The 20,145-nt window shown below is 32.0% G+C and overlaps 1 protein-coding gene across 4 annotated transcripts in view; it reads right to left on the bottom strand.

The window, feature by feature from the left end:
* LOC108560639 (signal-induced proliferation-associated 1-like protein 2) overlaps nucleotides 1–20,145 on the bottom strand; it is a 30,841-nt gene that overhangs the window by 8,839 nt on the left and 1,857 nt on the right. For 2 of the 4 annotated variants that reach the window (XM_017918273.1, XM_017918272.1), the window contains exons 1-2: nucleotides 14,455–14,498; nucleotides 11,113–11,163 (exon numbers count right to left, since the gene is read on the bottom strand). The exons of 1 other annotated variant lie outside the window; for it this stretch is intronic. In XM_017918273.1, the coding sequence (XP_017773762.1) occupies nucleotides 11,113–11,163; nucleotides 14,455–14,481 (78 nt within the window). In that variant the 5' untranslated portion in view covers nucleotides 14,482–14,498. Of the gene's footprint in view, nucleotides 1–11,112; nucleotides 11,164–14,454; nucleotides 14,499–20,145 lie in introns of those variants that run through there. One more of the 4 variants, XM_017918275.1, reaches the window with a different exon arrangement.

Here is a 20,145-nt window from a genome sequence, read left to right as displayed (position 1 = left end):
GACAAAAGTATCAATCAATTATGTAACTAACGGCTGCTTTAGCGAGGCGTTTAAATCCACTTTTAATTTAAGACCAGATTAACGACCTTTTAATTCTGTTTTAAGCTACAGCGATAATTAAATGCGCACGGCTGCTCGATTCGATCAAACCTATTGCTAAAACATTTGACAACACCATTTTTGACTTTCTGCCCACGTTCTAAAAACACTGTTACATTCAAATCACAGAACTTCTGTATGAATTATCGAGTTACTTTTTAGAAAGTATATTATAATTGCTGATGGTACGTACACAGTGCACATTGCGCAATCTATATGCATTTCGTAATTAATCAATTAATGTCGTTATTTAGTGATGTGCAGAGAAATATGAAATGAGTTCGTACAAGCTGTTACCATGCATCAAAACTTAACTATGTTCTAATAATGGATCGAGCATGCACGTCAATACGTACATAAGCGCATCCTGAACGAGGTGCTTAATAAATTATGCCAAGTATAGAATAATTGTGCAGCGACTTTATGAATCATCCGGTGTGGCGCGTTTCCCGTTTCCTCAATAATTGATGATTTGCAAAATGCCGCACGAAGGCCAGATCGTGAACTTCATTAAACATGTAATGCATCTGAACGAATCATCGCGTCTGTAAACAAAGCTCTTATTTTGTTATCATTCAATCAATTCATTCACTTTGATGATATTGTTCGTAATAGACCATTGACCTAAGCCTTTACAAACCGTATTTCATTGATTCAATCATCAATACAAAAAAAAATACATTTTTATTATTTTATTTCATTACAATTTGAACACTCGATGTTCTAAAATAATAATTTAACATGAATTCATTGTAATCAGGTCGCGAGTCTTAATCCACTTAAGAATAGACGTAACAGAATAAGCGTCTATTTATATTGAAGACAGACGATGCAATAAGTTCGATCAAAATATTTAGTTGATCGTACCTTTGTCATGGAGCTCTAATATTATTAATTCGTAGTAGTTCGCATGTGCTAGTTTCGCAAGTGCCGTTGCGCAATTTAACCTAGCTCGAACAATGAAAATCACAAAACCGCTCTATGGATCGGACCTTATGCAATCGCCCTAACATTCAGAGGTTAACTATTGCATCAACGGTCTTTTGATCTTAAAGGAATATGAGAGAACCGACTTATTATAAATAAACCATTCCGAAATAATTATCAATTGCGTAATCGCCAATGTGTGTCTGGCTGTGTATGTACATAGATATAATATAATTACATGCATTGCGCTACCTTTTCACACACAAACAAAATCCAATTATTTCTTATGCGGAATAATTGACTTAAACTCATTTCCATTGCAGTTATTATTATAACACATCCAATTTCACTCAATCAATTAATACCAAGGCAATCTTTGATGTTGAATCACTAATCAAATAATATTTAACTGTGTCAATGCGTTTTTGCATCAAATCCTTATTTAGATTACAAAGTTTTAGTATATTTATAAATAGAATATCAATAAAAACAACGAAATAAAGTAAATAATGCTATATCAACTCGAATTATGATTAATAGTAATAAACGCAACCTTTAACCCAGAAGTTAAATTCATAAACATAAATTTTAGGCGCATTTCGTGTTATCAGGATTTATTTGAATATATAGTTAAAAATATTTACTGTTCGCAAAACAATTTATAAATAAATGAAGCACTCTGTTTATTTATAAATGTTTAGTGAATGAAGGTATGAATCAAACACAACTTATTCAGAAACAAACCGAGCACTTTTATTTTTACAAGTGTATATCGCAAGTTGTTAACTAGGAAAAAATATGTAAAAACATAAGGTAAACATATATTTTAGCATCTAATTATGATGTTTATGAATGTAAGTTAACTAGTTTGTAAACTAAAACATAATTAATTGCAAGCTTAAAAAAGTACACTTATAAAGTTATTATGTAATTTGTAAATTTACTTTTTAAGTTTTTTTAAGTATAAATATTAATAGTAAATTACGTTGAAACAAAAGTGGGTTTATATTTTTGGCAACATTAGACTTCCCAAGTTATGTGCATGAATGAAATTTGTAGATTTACCTTTTTTTTATATTAATAAACACACTTTCTGTTCAAGAACTTTCGATGTATCCTACACATATTTTGGTTTAACGTGTAAGTAGTTTATTTTTCTGGCAACATTATAGAAAATTCAAGGTTTCTGTGTAAAATAAAACTTGCACCATCATTTTTTGCGTCAATTGCTATTTTCAGTAATTTAAATGACAAATTGATTGCTCTTGACGTTAGATCCGCCGAGGTCAGTTGAAATATATGAATGCTTTCTATCTTCTGATGATTCTAAGATGGATAAGGCAATAAAATGTAAAACTGTATAATAACCAATTTTGACGTCAATAGAAAGTGGATTTAGGTGATGCAAATTTTACGATTTTATGTGCAATGGAAAGAAAGTTTCTGTGTGGTCAGGATGTGTAGGTCAGGGGTTATTAGTTTATGCATTGTGCCGAGACTGGTTTTAGCACGAGGACTCCGAAAACACGACTACGGAGACAGAGATAACCGCAACCGTTTCCTGAACACGGCTTCCATCCAGTCCTCCTCCTCACATGAAACGTGATTTCGCCTGCCCCGACCGGATGAGTTTAAGAGTTTCTGTGACAAAGTCATTCTCCGCTACTTTCCACCGCACATAATTCTTCGAGCATATTTCGGAAGTTGTAAATATCTTGCAGGGATTACCACTTGCTACATGCCTTAAAAATTATCCAAGGATTACCAAATACTAATTATATTTTCAGGTGTCCCAGCTGTTAATAAATCCAGAGCATTAGGCTACTCTCATCTAAAATTCATATAATATGTCCTTCCAATGCAGTAAATCACGTATTTCTATTCTATTCTATTGTAATAGGCAATGATTAATGGAAATACTGCGAGCAATGTGAATAGCTTGTTGCACGCGCACGTAGATCAAATGGCCGTGCGTGAATTTATTTTCTGTTAATATTTAATATACTCGAAGTTCGATATGAGAAATGCTATGCCTGCTGCGTTGACCTTATGTGAATGCTAGCTTTAGCCGGCCGTAAATGCATGCTATTCATGTACTATGTGGGTGGAGATATGCTTGAGCAAGTATAACTTCCGTCCGGCCGTTTCCGGTACGTGTTCACATTTTCATTGCTCTCCGCGAAATTGTTTCGAAACAACAGTGGCAAGAAAGAACAACAACAAAAAAAAATAGGAACAGAGCACTGGAACAATAAGTTACACGGACCAAAACGTATAAAAAATTGTTTCCTGTATCGTGGAAAACGAGCGTTAAAACGAATAATTTTTTTCGGTATCAGAATCGCCGTTAAATTTCGATTACAAAAGTTTTCTAATGCATTTATTGAATTGGCAAGTTATAAAACAATACGATTTGAATTCATAGGTGCGTTTTTTTTGCGCAAAAATACAGAACAGAGGTATGCATAATGAATCACACACACACAAAAATATGCTGATGTGCAGTTCTGTAATCTTTGAGTCAATGTCAGAAACTCAGTTAAATAACCGATGCGCCGTGCAGAAGTCACGTCTGGTATTTGGCTAATATCCGGTTATATTGTGCATGACCGACTGGAATGTTGTATTACATACATCAGACGAAAAGTTCAACGAAGAAGGTATATTTCGAAAAGGAAAACAAATTATAAAATACCATTAATTTACAATTATTCAATAGAAAATAAAATTCCAAGTAAAAATACATTTTCATTTTTTCTTATATTCAAGAAACAAAGATAACATAATCTCTATAGTAAAGTAAATGTAATGTCAATAGTAAACTAAGCGTAAATCATTCACAACCCAATTAAACATTAATTGAACGTAATCAATTAAATTGTAATTGAGCTTATGCAACCCAATTACCATGGTTATATATATTAGTCAGCGCAATTGAAGTTACATAAAACCATCAATTAAAGAAATATATATATTTTTAAATTTTCATTTTGTTTGTTGTGTATTTGCAATATTTTGAAATATCTGGAGCAGAAAGATTATTGACCTCAGGCATTTAAATTTTACTGAATAAAAATATTTTTTTTGTTCGTTTCAATACTTTTAATAACTGCTTCCTCCATATCATGCCTTGCGTAATATCCAACAAGAATGTATTGAAAATTTACATACTCTTGAAGCCATTAAAATTGTGTCGTATCCGGTTTTCTTGTACACGCAAATACCTCTCGCGCAGTAACACCCAACAACTTATTTAAATGCTGATCCAATTACAATTTATTACTCTATTTTTACATCTCAATTTCTCTAAATCAACTTTTAATAATAATTTTAAATATGTTTTATTATTTTTGAAGTATAAATTTATGTAATGTTACAATTATTTAATAGGATACGTTTAAGGAAAGAGAGCAATGACATAATTCAACGGTTTAATTGCAGAAGAATTTCCGAGTTCATTGGAATTTCTTAATCTATTAATAAATTGGCGCAATTGGATGAAATTGTGCAAAAACCGTCGTTAGCTAAACGGTACGGTTTTAACGGGAACGTCGAAATATCAAACGAATTGCATGTCTAATTAAGTTAAATCGCGTAGAAAGTGGGTAATTCATTACGTAAATGTAAAAAAAAACAGAGCAGAGTCTGACGCAGTCCGAAAAGCCTAAATACTTCCGTCTAATTTTGTAGGTCACATAAAATAAATGAACACGAAAAGAGCGGCAACAACAATAATAACAACCAACATATTCAGGGATTGCCTTGAAAAAGAATTGCTCATGAAATGCATCCAATTGACCCAAAGTCAAATAGTTTTACTTAAGCCACTTAAGCAATTCTATTTTGTTCAAATGCAATTTTGAAAATTACACAAATAATTGGTATCAAAGAAAAACGTTAGCTTCATCTGTGCATGCATGCAGCAAGAATAAACAGGGGACCAAGTATTTATTTAAAAGTATTTAAATCGTAGTTGTTCACACAGAACTCAACGATGTTTTCTTTAATAGGCTTAACGTGTTTATAAAACATGATTTATTCCCTTCACATGAGAACCCTTGCGTGTTTAACAACTGTTGCTGCCTCGCGTGCACTGAGCCTCCCTTTTTCAATAAAGAAAAAGGAACGTAGCAAAATGAAAAGAGGGTACCTCTATTGATGAAAGCTCCATTGACAACAAAGGCTTTACACACTCATTAGGTCACAAAACGATTGAGTTAAAAGTCAGATACCTTTGAAGGGAGCTTGCATTGAGTATTCTTTTTTTTGTTGCTTTAAAGCAAACACGACCCTCGCAAGAGTCCCACGGATGATATTTTAATTAATTAAACGTGAAAATGGAACATCGTCAAACCCAAGCTAATTCCCAAGAGGTAGTGCGGCATACCGTAATTCGCGTTGCATATTGCGTGCGTGCCTTGAGTGAATTAAAATTTGTGATCAGCAGATGACGAGACGAGCATTGTAATAATTAAATTAGCATAGGAGCGTAATAAAGCCACTTTTGGTTATGGGAATATGTAAAAAGGAGACTACAAAACAGGGACCGGGATTCAGTGACCCTGGAGGGCACGCAAATATGGTTACAAGTTCGCAAAAAAAATGCTCATCACGTACAGAAGAAATAACGTTACGTTTGTATTTGGATATGCAATCAGTTAAAATAGTCTGATTAGACTGAAACTAATTCTGTAAAATTTGCACACTATGGATTATATGCGTCCCGTTAACTGAAGTCCATTAATTTAGCCATAATTTGCTTTGGCACACATTTTAACAGACAATAGGAAATGACAAAATAAAAAAATATATATAGAAAACGTATTTAAGTGAAACTGTAAAAGAAAGATCCTTGCAAAAAAGATCACACAAGGTAATCTATTTATCCTCGGTCATTTGTATTGCTAGTATTTCCCGTATAGTCCAAGAAATAACTGTTGTTTAAACCAATTAGAAAGTATTTTAAAAGTAGTAAATCATAAACCATATAAAATCCGTAAACTTAATACTTTAATCTTAATTCCAGTTGCATTTGGAGAATGTTGGTTACATAACAAATAAAGTTAAGAATCGTCTTGTTACAACGATTACAGACTATAAAATCTTATTTTAAAGTATTTAAATTAATGAAAATATATAAAAAATAAATACAACTTTCCAAAGACTTTCGGAATTATTTAAAATTATTTATTTGCTGCTCATGGAAAGCCGATGGGGCTTTTAAAAGATCCCCCACTGCGAAGACCCATGCACATGGTTCGAAAATCGCAGTCGCTGGTGACAATATCTGAAAGCTATTAAAATCATCGCAGGAGGTATAGGTCGCATTTTTTTCCAAATTCTCGCTTGACAAGGGGTAAAATTTATAGAAAATGGTAACAAAATTACTGATAATTTATTTTAAACCCATGTTCATAAATTACAATACTGGTATTTAAAAAAGTTCGATTATTTCGTTACCTAACAAGATATAAGAAACTACGAACTAGTCTCTCCAACAAGATTAATTATGTCTTCATGAAGATGAAATATAATTAACATGGAAATATTACATGTACCCGTATCATGTAGTTATAAATATAAGATATTTCCGTTCTATTATCTTATTTTAAAAATAAATATGAAATAATGTAGTTAATTTGTGAATCTGCTCTTGATCCAATTTTGTCATTCGTAATGCAACTTCATTGATGCATGAGTACAGCAATATCCCCAATAGATGTATAATGGATTTGCGTTTTCATAATAAAATCCCAGCTGTACGAGATTTAGTGCCTGCCTGAATGCAGTTGTAAGAATTTTATTGTGGAACTAGTTTCTAAATGAATGGCTTCCTTTGCGCGGAGGAATAATAATAATGGTAATGAAGACAAAAAGGCCAAAACCTAACTGGTTTATATACACACACGTACGACGCGAACGCACATAGTGTGCATGTGTCCGTGCGTTATATATGCATGTAGAGATAGTTAAACACTTTTAAAATCCCGAGCCATCTGCCATCAAAGAGATTCATATTTCCAAACACATCTGTTCGCGATTGTAATACTTTATGTAATTTTTATTTATCTTTCTCCGTACTTCAGTTACATCTCTGTTCAGTGGCAGCACGTCGGCTGCAAATTATAATAAATAACGTAATGCAGATATAAATATTTAAATAAAATTTCTAGATAGTCATTAACAAATTAAATGCAAGAGAAAATCTCTTGGCTGCAGTAAATATTTATTGTTTAGGTGTTAATGACCACTTGTATACACATACTTCGCGAAATCGAGTTCATGAGGCTATGCCTTTGACATCATTTAAGATGCACCGCTTCTTCCTTCATCAATACATCTATTATTGCTTGTGAATTAAACTTCGCTTCAATAGCAAATTGATTTAAAATACAATAATATAAGCTCAATTTGTACTCATTTTAACTTAAACACATTGGTTAAGAATCATATCTGATATTATTGTTTGTGTTTATTAATTATTTAAGTATATTATATTTCTCACTAGCCAAGCATTATATTCAAGATTAAACTGAAACAATAATAATGAATTCATTCTTGCAGAATACAAATGTTACTAATTTATATACCTTTGTTTCAGATCATTTATATGAAAAAAAAAACGCTTGTTGCAATGAATAATGTCGAGGACAAGCGTACATGTATTTATTTATGCAGAGTGCTCTCCACAAGCAAATTATTATTTTTTTAATTATTGCTATTGCGTTTTAATTTTTTTAGGTCAAGATAGATGTTTGTGTGCAGAATAATACGTTCTATGTTCAATTAATTACGCTGATTACAACCAATTTTCTGGAGAGTACGCCACTGGTTTCATACAGGGTATACAGCAATTATTATCATCATATCAATTCCATGCGTAGTTAGCTCGGGAATGGAGTATTCTTGGAAAATTAAAATATTTCAATAATTATCAACATATGTATTAAATCAGGTTGAAAATAGAACTGCGCTTGAAAAACGAACGTAGAGGAAAGACCCACATTTTGTATAGAAAATACCAGCATTATAATAATTAAACTCTATTAATTTTAGTTAATAATTGTATTCATCAAGAGCTAAAATGTGTATTTTAAGTAATACTTATCGCATTTTTAAGACCAAAAGATGCATCTTTCAAGAAATCTATTAAAAAATTGGATGTGTTGCAAAATCTTTTATATATCGTTTTTTTTTTAGTGCTGGAATTGGAACTGTCTTAAGTCTATAAAAGAAGTAGTAATTAAATAAAATTAAAGATCTGATGTAAATTGAATATTTAAAACATTGTCATTATGTTCTAGTTACATAATTACGTGAGCATGCAAATGGTCGGAAATGCGAGCGGATGTAGTTTATCTTTTTTTTGGTGCAGGTCGACCAACAGGTAATGTTATACAGAAGTTTCGCCAAACAGAAACCATTTCCCACAACAATTGGAGCCACAGACACTACTAATTCGCCATCTGGATTCGGCTTCCTTTTCACATATCAAATGTCGCTTGCATTAAACTGTAGTGTAGAGAAGAGAAGAATTAAACGACCAATGCGGGCCTCGGATCATATTATGATGCCACCCCGTCCGTATGAATCACAAGAAGTATATAATAATAAAAACGGGAGCAGTTTAATAACAACCATAACAAAAAAACACTTTTTCTACATGAAAAAGCAAGCAGAAAGGAGGCGAACCATCGATCTCAATGTGGGTTAGGAAATTATGTGAATCGAGATTTCAATCTACTGTATACAATTATCCGGAGAGTCCGACCGCATCGGAGTATTGAAAGAAAGAACATTGACTTGGAACTAGTAGAATCGCTCTAAATTACTTAACAATGCGTGCGTTTTATTTATTTTTTTTCTTAAATTAAATCTATGTTGTATTATTATACATTTGGTTGTATGGGCTACCAGCCAAAGTCATTATTTTGGTGCGTTTTATAAACCGAAATAACCATTGTGCTTCAAAAAATCCGAGGCGAGGAAAGTAAACACTATAAATCTCGAATGGATTGGCTAGGAAAGGGTGCTGCTGCTATTTTGGAAGCGGTTTAAACTTGGGGACGGGCACTGAAAATAAATGGCCGTGCTTTGAATCATTATAACACGCAATTAATTTTGTCCTCGACTTGATATTTACGAACGAGAATAAGCAGTAATCCCAAGTTTACTTGGTCTCGCACCAAGAGGTCCGCGACGAGAATGGATATTATTATTGTGTTGATTATTCGGAAGGATATTCAGTCCTAATTTCATTATCCTCGACCATTCTCAGAGATACTCATTACGAGATAATTGGTAATATTTTAACGGAATCATAACATGAATAGAGTTTACTTCGTGAACATAACTTATCGATCTGGAGAGAGCGGTCGTTATAATTGACAGCATTTGAGCATACCCACATCTGAGTAAAGCTATATTTATTCATACACATACTCATGTAGAATAATCTACGCATATTATAACGGCTCTTAAATCTATTAGGTAAGCAAATCGGTAGCAGCGCATTCGATTGAGCATGCAAGAATTACGTGGAAAAATCCATTCATCAAATTTAAACAACAACTCAATATAAAAGTAAAATAACCAGTTTATAAATATCAATTTGCAAACATAGACCAAATTTTATATAAATAAAACAGAGGCAGCAAAATTCATGTAATCTGTATACCATTTTTTTATAATTACTTTAATATACTTTACTAATTCTTATTGCGAGTAAATATTGTATAATAAATTAATTAAACTAAATTCATTCTATAATAATCAACATCCAAGGTTAAATAAGTCTAAAAAAAGCTGTTGCACGTTTCAAATTATTTGCGTTCATTGATAAAGAAAATTATGAAAGCGCTCTATTGTTTTTAGTATTTTAAATATCAACTACAAAAAAAAAACCTATAGATAATAAAAGTGGGTATAAGCAAATAATAAGTCATGTCATGACTAAATTCATATGAACCTCGAGTTCTAAACGGGTATTTTAACTGTCTTTATTAGACAAAAGCAATAACAACATTGTATCAGTAGCATGTAACTTCCTAATTGACTTCCGTGTTGTATCGATTTTAGTTAGCCGCTACTTGAAACACGCATTACAAGTCGATGCATATTTACCAGTTGTAAAGTGCATATGATGCAAGTGAACAGGATGTGTGGCCTTTTTCATTCTTTGCATTTTCTTTTGTAACAGCGATGAAAAAAAAAGCATACGAACGAAAACAATCGCAGCAAGATTTAGTAAAACGTGCGAATTAGAAAGTAAGGATACACTTGGATAAATGACAATAAAAAGGAAGACACCAATTCGCACAATAAAAGAAAATGCTGAAGTTTATAATTAGAACGACAAATTTTGATGATTTGAGCGAATCATTCAGCAAAACTAGTAAATGAATTGAATTTAAATCGTTTTTCTTTTCAGATTAAAGATGTGTACGTGCAATTGAAACGGAAATTGCATCGTTCATTGTATTTGGTTCCATTAAAAGAGTTCAAGTAGACGGCAGATGTTCGCAGTCTAAACACAACATTGCTTTTAACTAATTTAATTATATAAACAGCGGCGCGGGGCGCTAATTGCTTATAACAAAAGTGCTAATTATGAATAGACTCGAATTCCTCGCGTTAATTTTTTTTTTGTTGTTGCTCCGACCTCAAAACATGCGGAGGAATTTTCTGCTTCCCATCATGTCTCACCTGACTGGAAAACATTACAAATTTTCATCAACGGAATAGGGAAAAAAGTGCACACGCACGCACACGGGAAAACTAAAATAAACCTTCCATTGATAAACAGGGAACGAACCTCTCTCGTGTTGATTCTATTAATTAGACCGGAAGCTAAATAAACACCGTATTCAATATTTGTTAGTTCTCCCAAATATTCAGTTCCTGAAGGAAGAAGGGAAGAGGCATTGAAAATGCGACTTCCTCGTCGCTAAGTTTAGAACAAACGACGGATCGTTATCGCAAAACCAAAAATAATCGCTGTTTACGAAATTGTGCCAGAAATATTTGCATGAAAATGAAATAAGACATATGCATGTACGCTTCAAATTTCCGTCAATCTCCACTTACTATTGAATGCGACCTCCGGAAAACCCGTTGAAAGAATTTTGGGGAACTTACCTACAACAGAAAAAGAAAACAATCAAACAGAATCACACAAAAAAACGAAAATATGTATTTTCAATTTTATGTTCGTCGCATATGCAGCATTACGTGTCTTTTTTTTCCTATTCAATCTTCTTTTTATGTAAGGTTTTGAGTTACTCTCGTAATGCGACTCTCCTACAAGTTACTAACTAGCTTTTGTAGATTACATGTGGGAACTGGAACGGATTAAAAAAAAAGTAATAATAATGAAGAAGATTGTGATATGGGAAACGTTTGCATTTTACTCGTTTCAAAATTGAATGATTCCGACTTGAGTGTGCGATGTTTTGACGTTTGCAAAATCCGAATATTGCATAATTGATTGATCGCACGTGTAGGAGGATCGAATGGGCGTTTTTTTGGCATGTGGGAATCGTCGTAGGTTGAAATATCAAAATATCGAATTATATGCAAATCAAACGCTGTAATTTACACGAATAATATTTAGCATCATCATTTAAATTACATTGAATATAAATTAAAAAATTAAATAATAGTTTTTTCTAACTCTTAACTCCAAAATTAGAGTATAAAATTTGAATCACGAATCCAAGTTTTATCCGCTATAAAAGATGCTTTACTTTTTCACACCATAAAATTAGAATGCTATCGTCATTCAATTAATCATTATTCACAATTAAACAAAAAAAAAATATGTTTAACAATTTAAAATCATATGTTTAGTAATTATGCTATGATCTAATATTGTTTCAGAAACAAATATTTATATTATAGTATCAAAGTATGAGGATCCACCACCGTACTATATTTCTCATAACAAAACGTCTTAAAGAGATTACATGTTTACATTGGAAGATACAACATTTGCATAGCATGATATAGATATCCTGCGTAAGATCATCCGGGAGAAGAAAGAATGTAAAAAGGAAAGAAAAGAATGTACATATGAAACAATCTAAAGTAGGCGTCTCGCATTGAACAGATTAATTTTAGCTTTTGTTTCCCAGAGCATTAAATTACTTGGCAACAAATGGACGGCAGCGAGACATTTTTAATGATTCAATCAACAGTTATTGCTAACGGTTTCTCCCCACAGGCAGAAACCTCCTTATCACAACAACGTTGCCCTCCCGAAGAGTCTCGACATGTAATTCTACGAAACACACAAACTGAAAGTAATTTACTGCCAATTTCTTTTTTCATCAAGAGCAGATAATAAATGGAAAGCCTTATTACCTTATCGTGCGTGTGTAAAAATCCTTATCTGTATTAATAGTATTTACGTGTCGAAAGAAAATTATTGATAGTTATTTGAAAAAATTGCAGAATTTCTAATTTTCGCAATAATTAATTGTCTACGCACGAAAGGAGATAATAAACGTATTAATAATTATAATCCCATATGNNAAATAACAGACACTAATTTTTACAAACAGTTATATTATTTATGTTATAATATTTAAAATAAATCTAGACACTTTTTCTAACGGAAACTGTGAACATAAATACAGTGTATTTTACAAATTAGAGATAAAAGACTATGTACATAAGTGCCAAGCGCCTTTTTCGTAAGACAGCAAATAATCTAATCTGGTTCACATTTTGAGAACATATTTAGAACGAAAATGAAGAACTCAAAAAACAAACACTCGAGAATCCAATTCAATTATATAAATTATTTAAGAAAAATATGTTTAAACAGAGTCACCTCAATTTTAAACTAAGAATTTCATCTTTTGATAAAGTTAAATAATAAATTAAAGAAAACTGTAATATATCTTTAAAATTACGTTCATTGTGTTTAAACAAATATATTAAGTAAATAAGTATAAAAATAATTGAACAATGGAAACACGTGTATGCTTCGCATTTTGTTTTATAACTGCATTTGGCAAGGATTTGCATCACATGATCATTGTTCGAGACAAACTCAATGAGCAGTCTTACTTTAGCGGTTTCAGAAAATCTGTTTAGAAATAACCGTAGGTCAGTAAGCCAACCATTGAAAACTTTTAAGTACCAAGTATACCTGCTTTAGCTTTTGTATCCAGACATCAAAAATTGGATTGTACCTTTACAGGTAAAAATTGATAGGACTATTTAAGCAATGACCCAAAATAACTATTTGTTATAAAATAAAGTTAGTAACTACCTTCTGGTTACAAATAAAAGCCACATATTGTCGGAATTTGCTGGAATTCGCGTGGAGATTGATTTAAATTTCGGCACAATTATGAATTTAAGTATGCCAAAACAGAATGTCTTTTCGTTTGAGGCGATTGGGTCACCCAATGAGTGTGCAAGTGTAATTTAAAGGTATATCAAGGCAAGTGTGTGGGCGACTCGCAACCGACTTTAGTTGGTACCGTATGAGAGAAGAAGTAACGGTTATTACTACCATCGGTACCTCCTGATGCGGGAAGAACCCGTCTTCTCATCCTCTACTTATTACCGCTATTGAAATACATCAACCAACTGCGAAAAATAATAAACAAAACTGAAAAGCAAAACAAGAACATGTTCATTTTGTTAAATAACAAACGGTGACACAGATTCAACAAGTCTTAGCTACTCAGATTCGCAGCTTTAACGTCAAAAGAAAAAGAAAAACCTAAGAACAAATAGGTTATCCGCAATTGCAACGCTCTTATATTTATAGTTATCCGAGAGAGCGAAACGAATTCGCATATATGATTATATTTTTTGTACGTATTCATTCTGCTTCTTCAAAGAGCGACATTTTAATATTTCCGGGATACCCGTTGCGTGGAATTCTCTTTTCTACCTGCTTCACAATTATTTGGTCAAAGAATGCGGCGCTTTCCGAGAATGCCTTTCGGTGAGGGATTTTTATTTTTTTCGGAGTCGAAAGTTCTATTTGTGAAGTTTAGTTTCGCCGGGACTGCTGGATTTATGGCCCAATAACTCTCTGCGTAAACAAACATTTAATTTACTGCCCGTGTCTCCCTCTTTTATGGATCTCATTTTTTTTCAACTCATCTGTACAAGAATTCCTACAGTTGCAATTATACTTCTTTCAATGCAAATTCACTGTAGCTTGCTGCTTCTTTCACCGAAATAACAAAGGACGCATGTTTCCTGTTTACGCTTCCAATTTTGTTCCGTTTTCACCTCATCCTTTTCAAAAGATTTCATATCGGTGGTTCCATAACAAAACGAAATTGCGTTAAATCTCTATGGTGATCTTCTTTGTCTCTACTTTCGAGACAAAAACAAAAGTTCACTTTCAAATAAAGAATGATCCCATTGTAAAATATTTAATAAAGAAGCAATTATACTTACGCACTGTTTATTTTGATAAACCAACATTATGCGCTAACAATGTCTGAAGGACTGAATTAAATTCAAATTACGTTCGGATAATATGCAACAGGCATGAAATTCGATGAAAAGAAGCAAATTGTTAAAGTGAAACAGCTCACATCCTCCCAGACATCCTGTTGTTAAAATATAACAACAAGAACGTAAGAGCGTCGTGACGTGATTACAATTCCGAGTTTTGTTGTAATAATAAACGTTTGCTTCGTACCACTACATTTATATGCACTTGCAACTTCCTGTCACATCCCACATCACAGTTTAAACTATTTTTTGTTTATTAGAGACGACAGTACTATTGCTCGATATTAAAATCGTATTTCATATTGATAAATGTAAATAATAATCATCTTTGTTTCAACAATAAAAACCAAAGCAAAACAAAAAGTTAACTGCAAAAGGCAATGATTTTAAATAATATAATTATAAATATTATTGTTCGCTTCATACTAGAACCGATAAATCCGAATGCGTTCGCAAAATTCAAATGTGAAAGTTTCGAATTAAGAGAGGAAAACATTAATCGCTACAAAAGTAGCATTATTATATGTGTTTAACCGTTGTTTATACGACTTAATTAGTCGTCGAGTTCAACGGAGCATATTATCAGCGTATTGTAGGTTAACGACAGAAATGAGAGCTATAATCATCACACTTATTATATTTAGTCTATTTTTCATATAATATTGTCTACTGAAATAGGACATCTTGATTCACACAGTGCATAATTATCGACTGAATTGCCTCAGTAAATATTGATAAGGCTTATTTCTAACTTAATAATTATACAATTACGATATTCAATGAAAGATAATATAAATATATACTAGAACTAAAGTAAGTTTAAAGGCCACCTTGTTTCGAACAGTTCTCGATAAAATAATGAAGTTATAGATTAAATTGTTTAAAAATGATTTGATAGAACTAGCTTAAAAATCAACAATACAAAATGAAGATATTCAATAAACTGTAATTTTGACAGTAAACGACAAAACAATGAACAATTATCGATTAAATTGCGTAAGCATTAATTATTTTTTGAGTAATTCAGTACAAAATATTTATTTTTTTCCAATAATTTCGTATATTGTAAGATAGTTTACAGATAGATAAATTGTTATAATAAGATCTGTTGTTAAGAATTAGTTTTAACAATAATTGTTTATGATGTAGTATCAAATCATAAACAAGACATGGTGTGTTGGATGTGCATGATCATCGAAGAAGAGGTGGCAGTGACCGCTGTTTTAGTAGTGGCTCGGAATAACGAACGAAAAGAGAGAATTTACCGATTCCATTTTCAACACAACGTAGGAACGCAGAGTGAAGCACGTTTCCGCTGCCGCTGAACCGATTTCACGATCTGCTTGCCCCGAGACGATCGTTAGAAATAGTAATGATGATGTTATTAAGGGCTTTGAACTTGACAATCACACACATCTTCTCCTCCAGCCTATCTAATTACCCAGCAATTACCGCTCTGCAACACTAAATTCTCCACGAAACACATCCACGTCCCGTTTACAAAATAATATACATGTAAATATCTATTCTATACTAGTTTGTTCGCATCGCCGTCTTGGGAATACCACCTCATTCATCTGATCCAAATTCCGATGTAGAATAACCATCAAAATGCAAGTGACGAGTTCGAATTCGAAGGTTTGAAAGACAAATAATTGATTTACAATTAACGGAATCGAGTGTTAGTTAGCCTTGCTCATCCTTTCGAGGAGAACAATCAATCAATTCGCGTTCATCGAGCGTCCAGCATGTTATTCCTTTGATAAGATAGTGAACGGAAGCAAATACGAGGCTGCAATTCATTATAGCAGGAAGCATTCGTATTATTAATTGCCCACTATCGGCATAACAGTGAGAAAAAAAAGGAGCCGCGTTTTAAGCTCCATTTGCAATCAATACCATTAAACAATTACGTATTAACTGTACTCGTGGCCCACTTGGAAGGCAACAAGACGTAATGAGAATCGGACACGAGCGCAGCTTAATTTTGGTTACTTTGTAAGCACGGAGCACTTCGTGCGTTGGTTTCAAGCGCTCCAAAAAAGTCAATAAAAAAGTGTTTTAGTGCTTAAATGTGTTATGCGAAGTCCATCATAAAGAAGAAGCTTGCTTTTCACATTGTTTATTTATTGCAATATATTGTTGAACGCATCAAAAACAACAATATACAAGCACTAATCCAATATAATAACAAGGTTTATTACAAGACATAAACAAAAAAAAAACAAACAATTATATATAATATAAACCACTTATTTCCGCTCATAATCTAAGAGTAATTATGTATTTGTATTTTTATATTAAATAATAATTTTATATTATTCACCCGCATTTTATCAGTAATTTTATTCCACAGTGGAAAATCCAACTTTAAAAATTTGATAAAACTTACTTCTGCACACATAAGATAATATAAAAGAAAATTGTTCTCCTAGTTTCATGTTAAAATGTAATGGAAAAATGATGTATACATCTTTCTCCTATTTCCGTATCTAGTCAATTTTAAGCAAATAAAAGAAGGAAATTTTACTGTGACAAATGTATCTAGTAGAAAAATAAATAATAAAAATCACAATGTGTAGTAATTACTAAGTTGTTACTGATACTTTAACTTCCTGCAAAGACAAACTTGTAAACTAATCGTAAATAATCTATTTAATGTGGTTACACAGAAGGTGCGAGGTGAACTAACAAATCATACTTCACAAGTAATAAAGTTCCTTAAAACCTTGTCATAAACTCAACTTCCAGTCATATTTTCATAAATCTCCGATACTCAAGTAATCTTCATAGTATAATTAGATTTCAGTGACACACACTTTAATCGTATTCAAATATATCGTTTTTAATTGTCCACAAATGCTTTTTTTATAACAATTAAGACAAAAAAAAGGTTAATAAACAAACTTCTGTGAGAATAATGATAAATTAACGTTGTAAATAAGACATTTAAATAAATTGTTCACATGTAAGTATAGATACGAGTTTTATATATATATAAAAAAAAGAAGTTTTCCTTGTAAATTGTTGAATGAGAGAAGAGGAAGAATAATAAAAGGAGTTCGATTTAAAATCTAGTTTGGAGTGTAAGACTAAGAGCACGATCGTAAGATTGGCCGTGATCTCGCTCGTGATGTAAGGTTTTATATAACTGGCTCTCCTCTATATATGTGTAGTATCTGCCTCAAGTTAAATGCTAAACTTGCAACGGAAACCCACCGAAGGACGCACAGCGAATTATACAATGTGAATAAAAAAAAAGAGCGAACAGAAAATAACAATAATTTCGAACCGCGATTATTCCTGTTCACGATATCCGTATATAAATATAATTCACATCGTAGAGGACAATTGTTTCTATGTAACATGAAATACTGTTGCTTCAATCATTTTTTTTTATTGTTATAGCATCATTTTAAAATTAATGAAATTTTATAGCTGTGAAATTAATTTCGCAGAAGGAAAATATCTTCGTGTCTTCTCATCTTTTCGTGCATTTCCGAACATCGTTACGAAACAAATTTAAACAGCTCATTGTGATAATTACACAGTTTGTTCCGTTTTGTAATATTCCAATGGATTGTGTTGCATTTCGAAACTTTCACTTTGGGGTTATAACAATGATTCCATGCAGACATACAATAATGTGAAAATAACGCATGTCGCCAAGCCGGAGGTTCTCACAAGATCAACAATGTCGGAGCGAAGCTGTATTGCAATTATATATATAAAAATATAAATAAAATTCTGAGAAAAGTATATTCATTGTGTAGAATACACGTATTGAATATTCAATGTGCTTAACGTCTTTGTGAATTCAGAACGTACAAAAAAAAATAATAATTTTATTTTTAAACCGTGTTTTTTTCTTTCTTTCTTCACAGCTCATTCTTTCTTCTTTTGGAGCCCTTGAAACTGATGGTAGTCGCTGGGTCACGCGGACGCAAGTGAAAATACTAATAAGAAACTGGCATGATTAAAACGTGATTTTAAACTATTTTACGTGCCACGATAGGGTGTTATTCAATACGTTCGCTTAACAAATACGTGCTTATTTGCTTCGCTCTTCTAATGTGAGTGTGGCAAGGTATACCAGGTGCAAGATGCACGGTAGAAGTATGAAAAAAAAAGTTGGTCCTTGTTTGTACCTTCTTCCTTTTCGACCCTCGGTTCCACTCAGAAAAGACCCTCGATTCATTCAATTCTATAACAACAGGTGTTCGAAGTATTCTCCCTTCGACGGAAATGCTTGGAATACATCGACAATCATTAACATTGTTGCAAATTAAGTTTAAAGTAATTATCATTTCGAACATCTTCAAATAGGAATATTTTTAGAACAAACCACAAATATTGATGAAACCAATTACATTAAAAAAAAATATGTAGTTGAAAATAGATCTTTGTGCGAAATCACGATTTTCCACAAACAAGTACATGATAAATTACACTTCTAAAGGAAGCGAAGCGAAGTAAGAAAAACGAAAATATCCTCTTGCCATTCAGCAAATGACGCTGAATCATAGTTGATTCACGGGAAAAAATGTATTTAAAGATCAGATGATGTATAAAAACAAATTTTGATTTACCAATGACAAAAAGCAATGATGAAAACACAAACACGCAGTTTATTTATCCTACAATGTTTATTTTTTAATTAAATAAGTAAAGTAATATTAATTTACTAGATCATATCCGCGATCCTCAATTTTCCTAAATAATTATAATAATAAATTTGAAAACTCGTTGCAACTTCCGCAGAATAACCTCGAGATCTTGTTTCTTGTTTTCAGAGGTGATAAGTTTCCATGTTCACTCCATATTAATTACAGCAACTTCTCGCGCACATTAATTAAGAAAAAAAATCCGTCATCACTGTTATCTTCATAGATGCTTTAAATTAATTTGAGTTTTGATGCAAGTGTGTTCAAATTATTTACTAAATGAAGCAAGAAGTTTAAACAAAATCAGAATTATTTTTAGATGTTGCGATTGTCCAAATACTATTTAAAATTCAAGAACAAATCCATAAAACACATGGAAATTAAAATCAGACAAAAATAAATGGTTCTTTTATTATGAATATTTTGTTTGAATCAATTGCATAACAATTTCCTCGATTGATTTATGAATTTTATAAACGTGTGTGACAACAATGTTGTGTATTAGTAGGAGTTTCAGAATGTGACTCATATGTCATATCCAATTTACATATTAAACCATGTGTATAAATGATATTCGATAATTTACATGTTTTCAATGCAAACAGAAACAAACGTGTGTACATATTTACTTAAAGAAAGATCAAACCAAATCTTATTGCATGATAATCATACATATTTCAGTAATCATTTATAGAAATATAATATAATTAGAAGATAAAACATTGCAAAATAACGTAATTTAAATAAAATATTGTTTGCGAGTACGTTGAACTGGGAAACATTTGTTGTAATAAATCAATAATAAAACAAAATTTGAAAATCTTCCCTTTCTCATAAGGAGTTTACAATTTTCAGCAATTGATAAATACTTGATAAATTGCATTTTATCAATAAAATTGATTTGGAGACAAACTGATAATTATAAAGTATTTTTTACAATACAAAACAATGAAATATTAGCGGATAA

Source organism: Nicrophorus vespilloides, unplaced genomic scaffold (genome assembly GCF_001412225.1).
Source record: "Nicrophorus vespilloides isolate i.1.1-1 unplaced genomic scaffold, Nicve_v1.0, whole genome shotgun sequence".
NCBI classification, from domain to species: Eukaryota; Metazoa; Arthropoda; class Insecta; order Coleoptera; family Silphidae; genus Nicrophorus; species Nicrophorus vespilloides.
The sequence above is the reverse complement of the archived record's forward strand: the minus strand, read 5'-3'. Positions and strand labels throughout refer to the sequence as shown.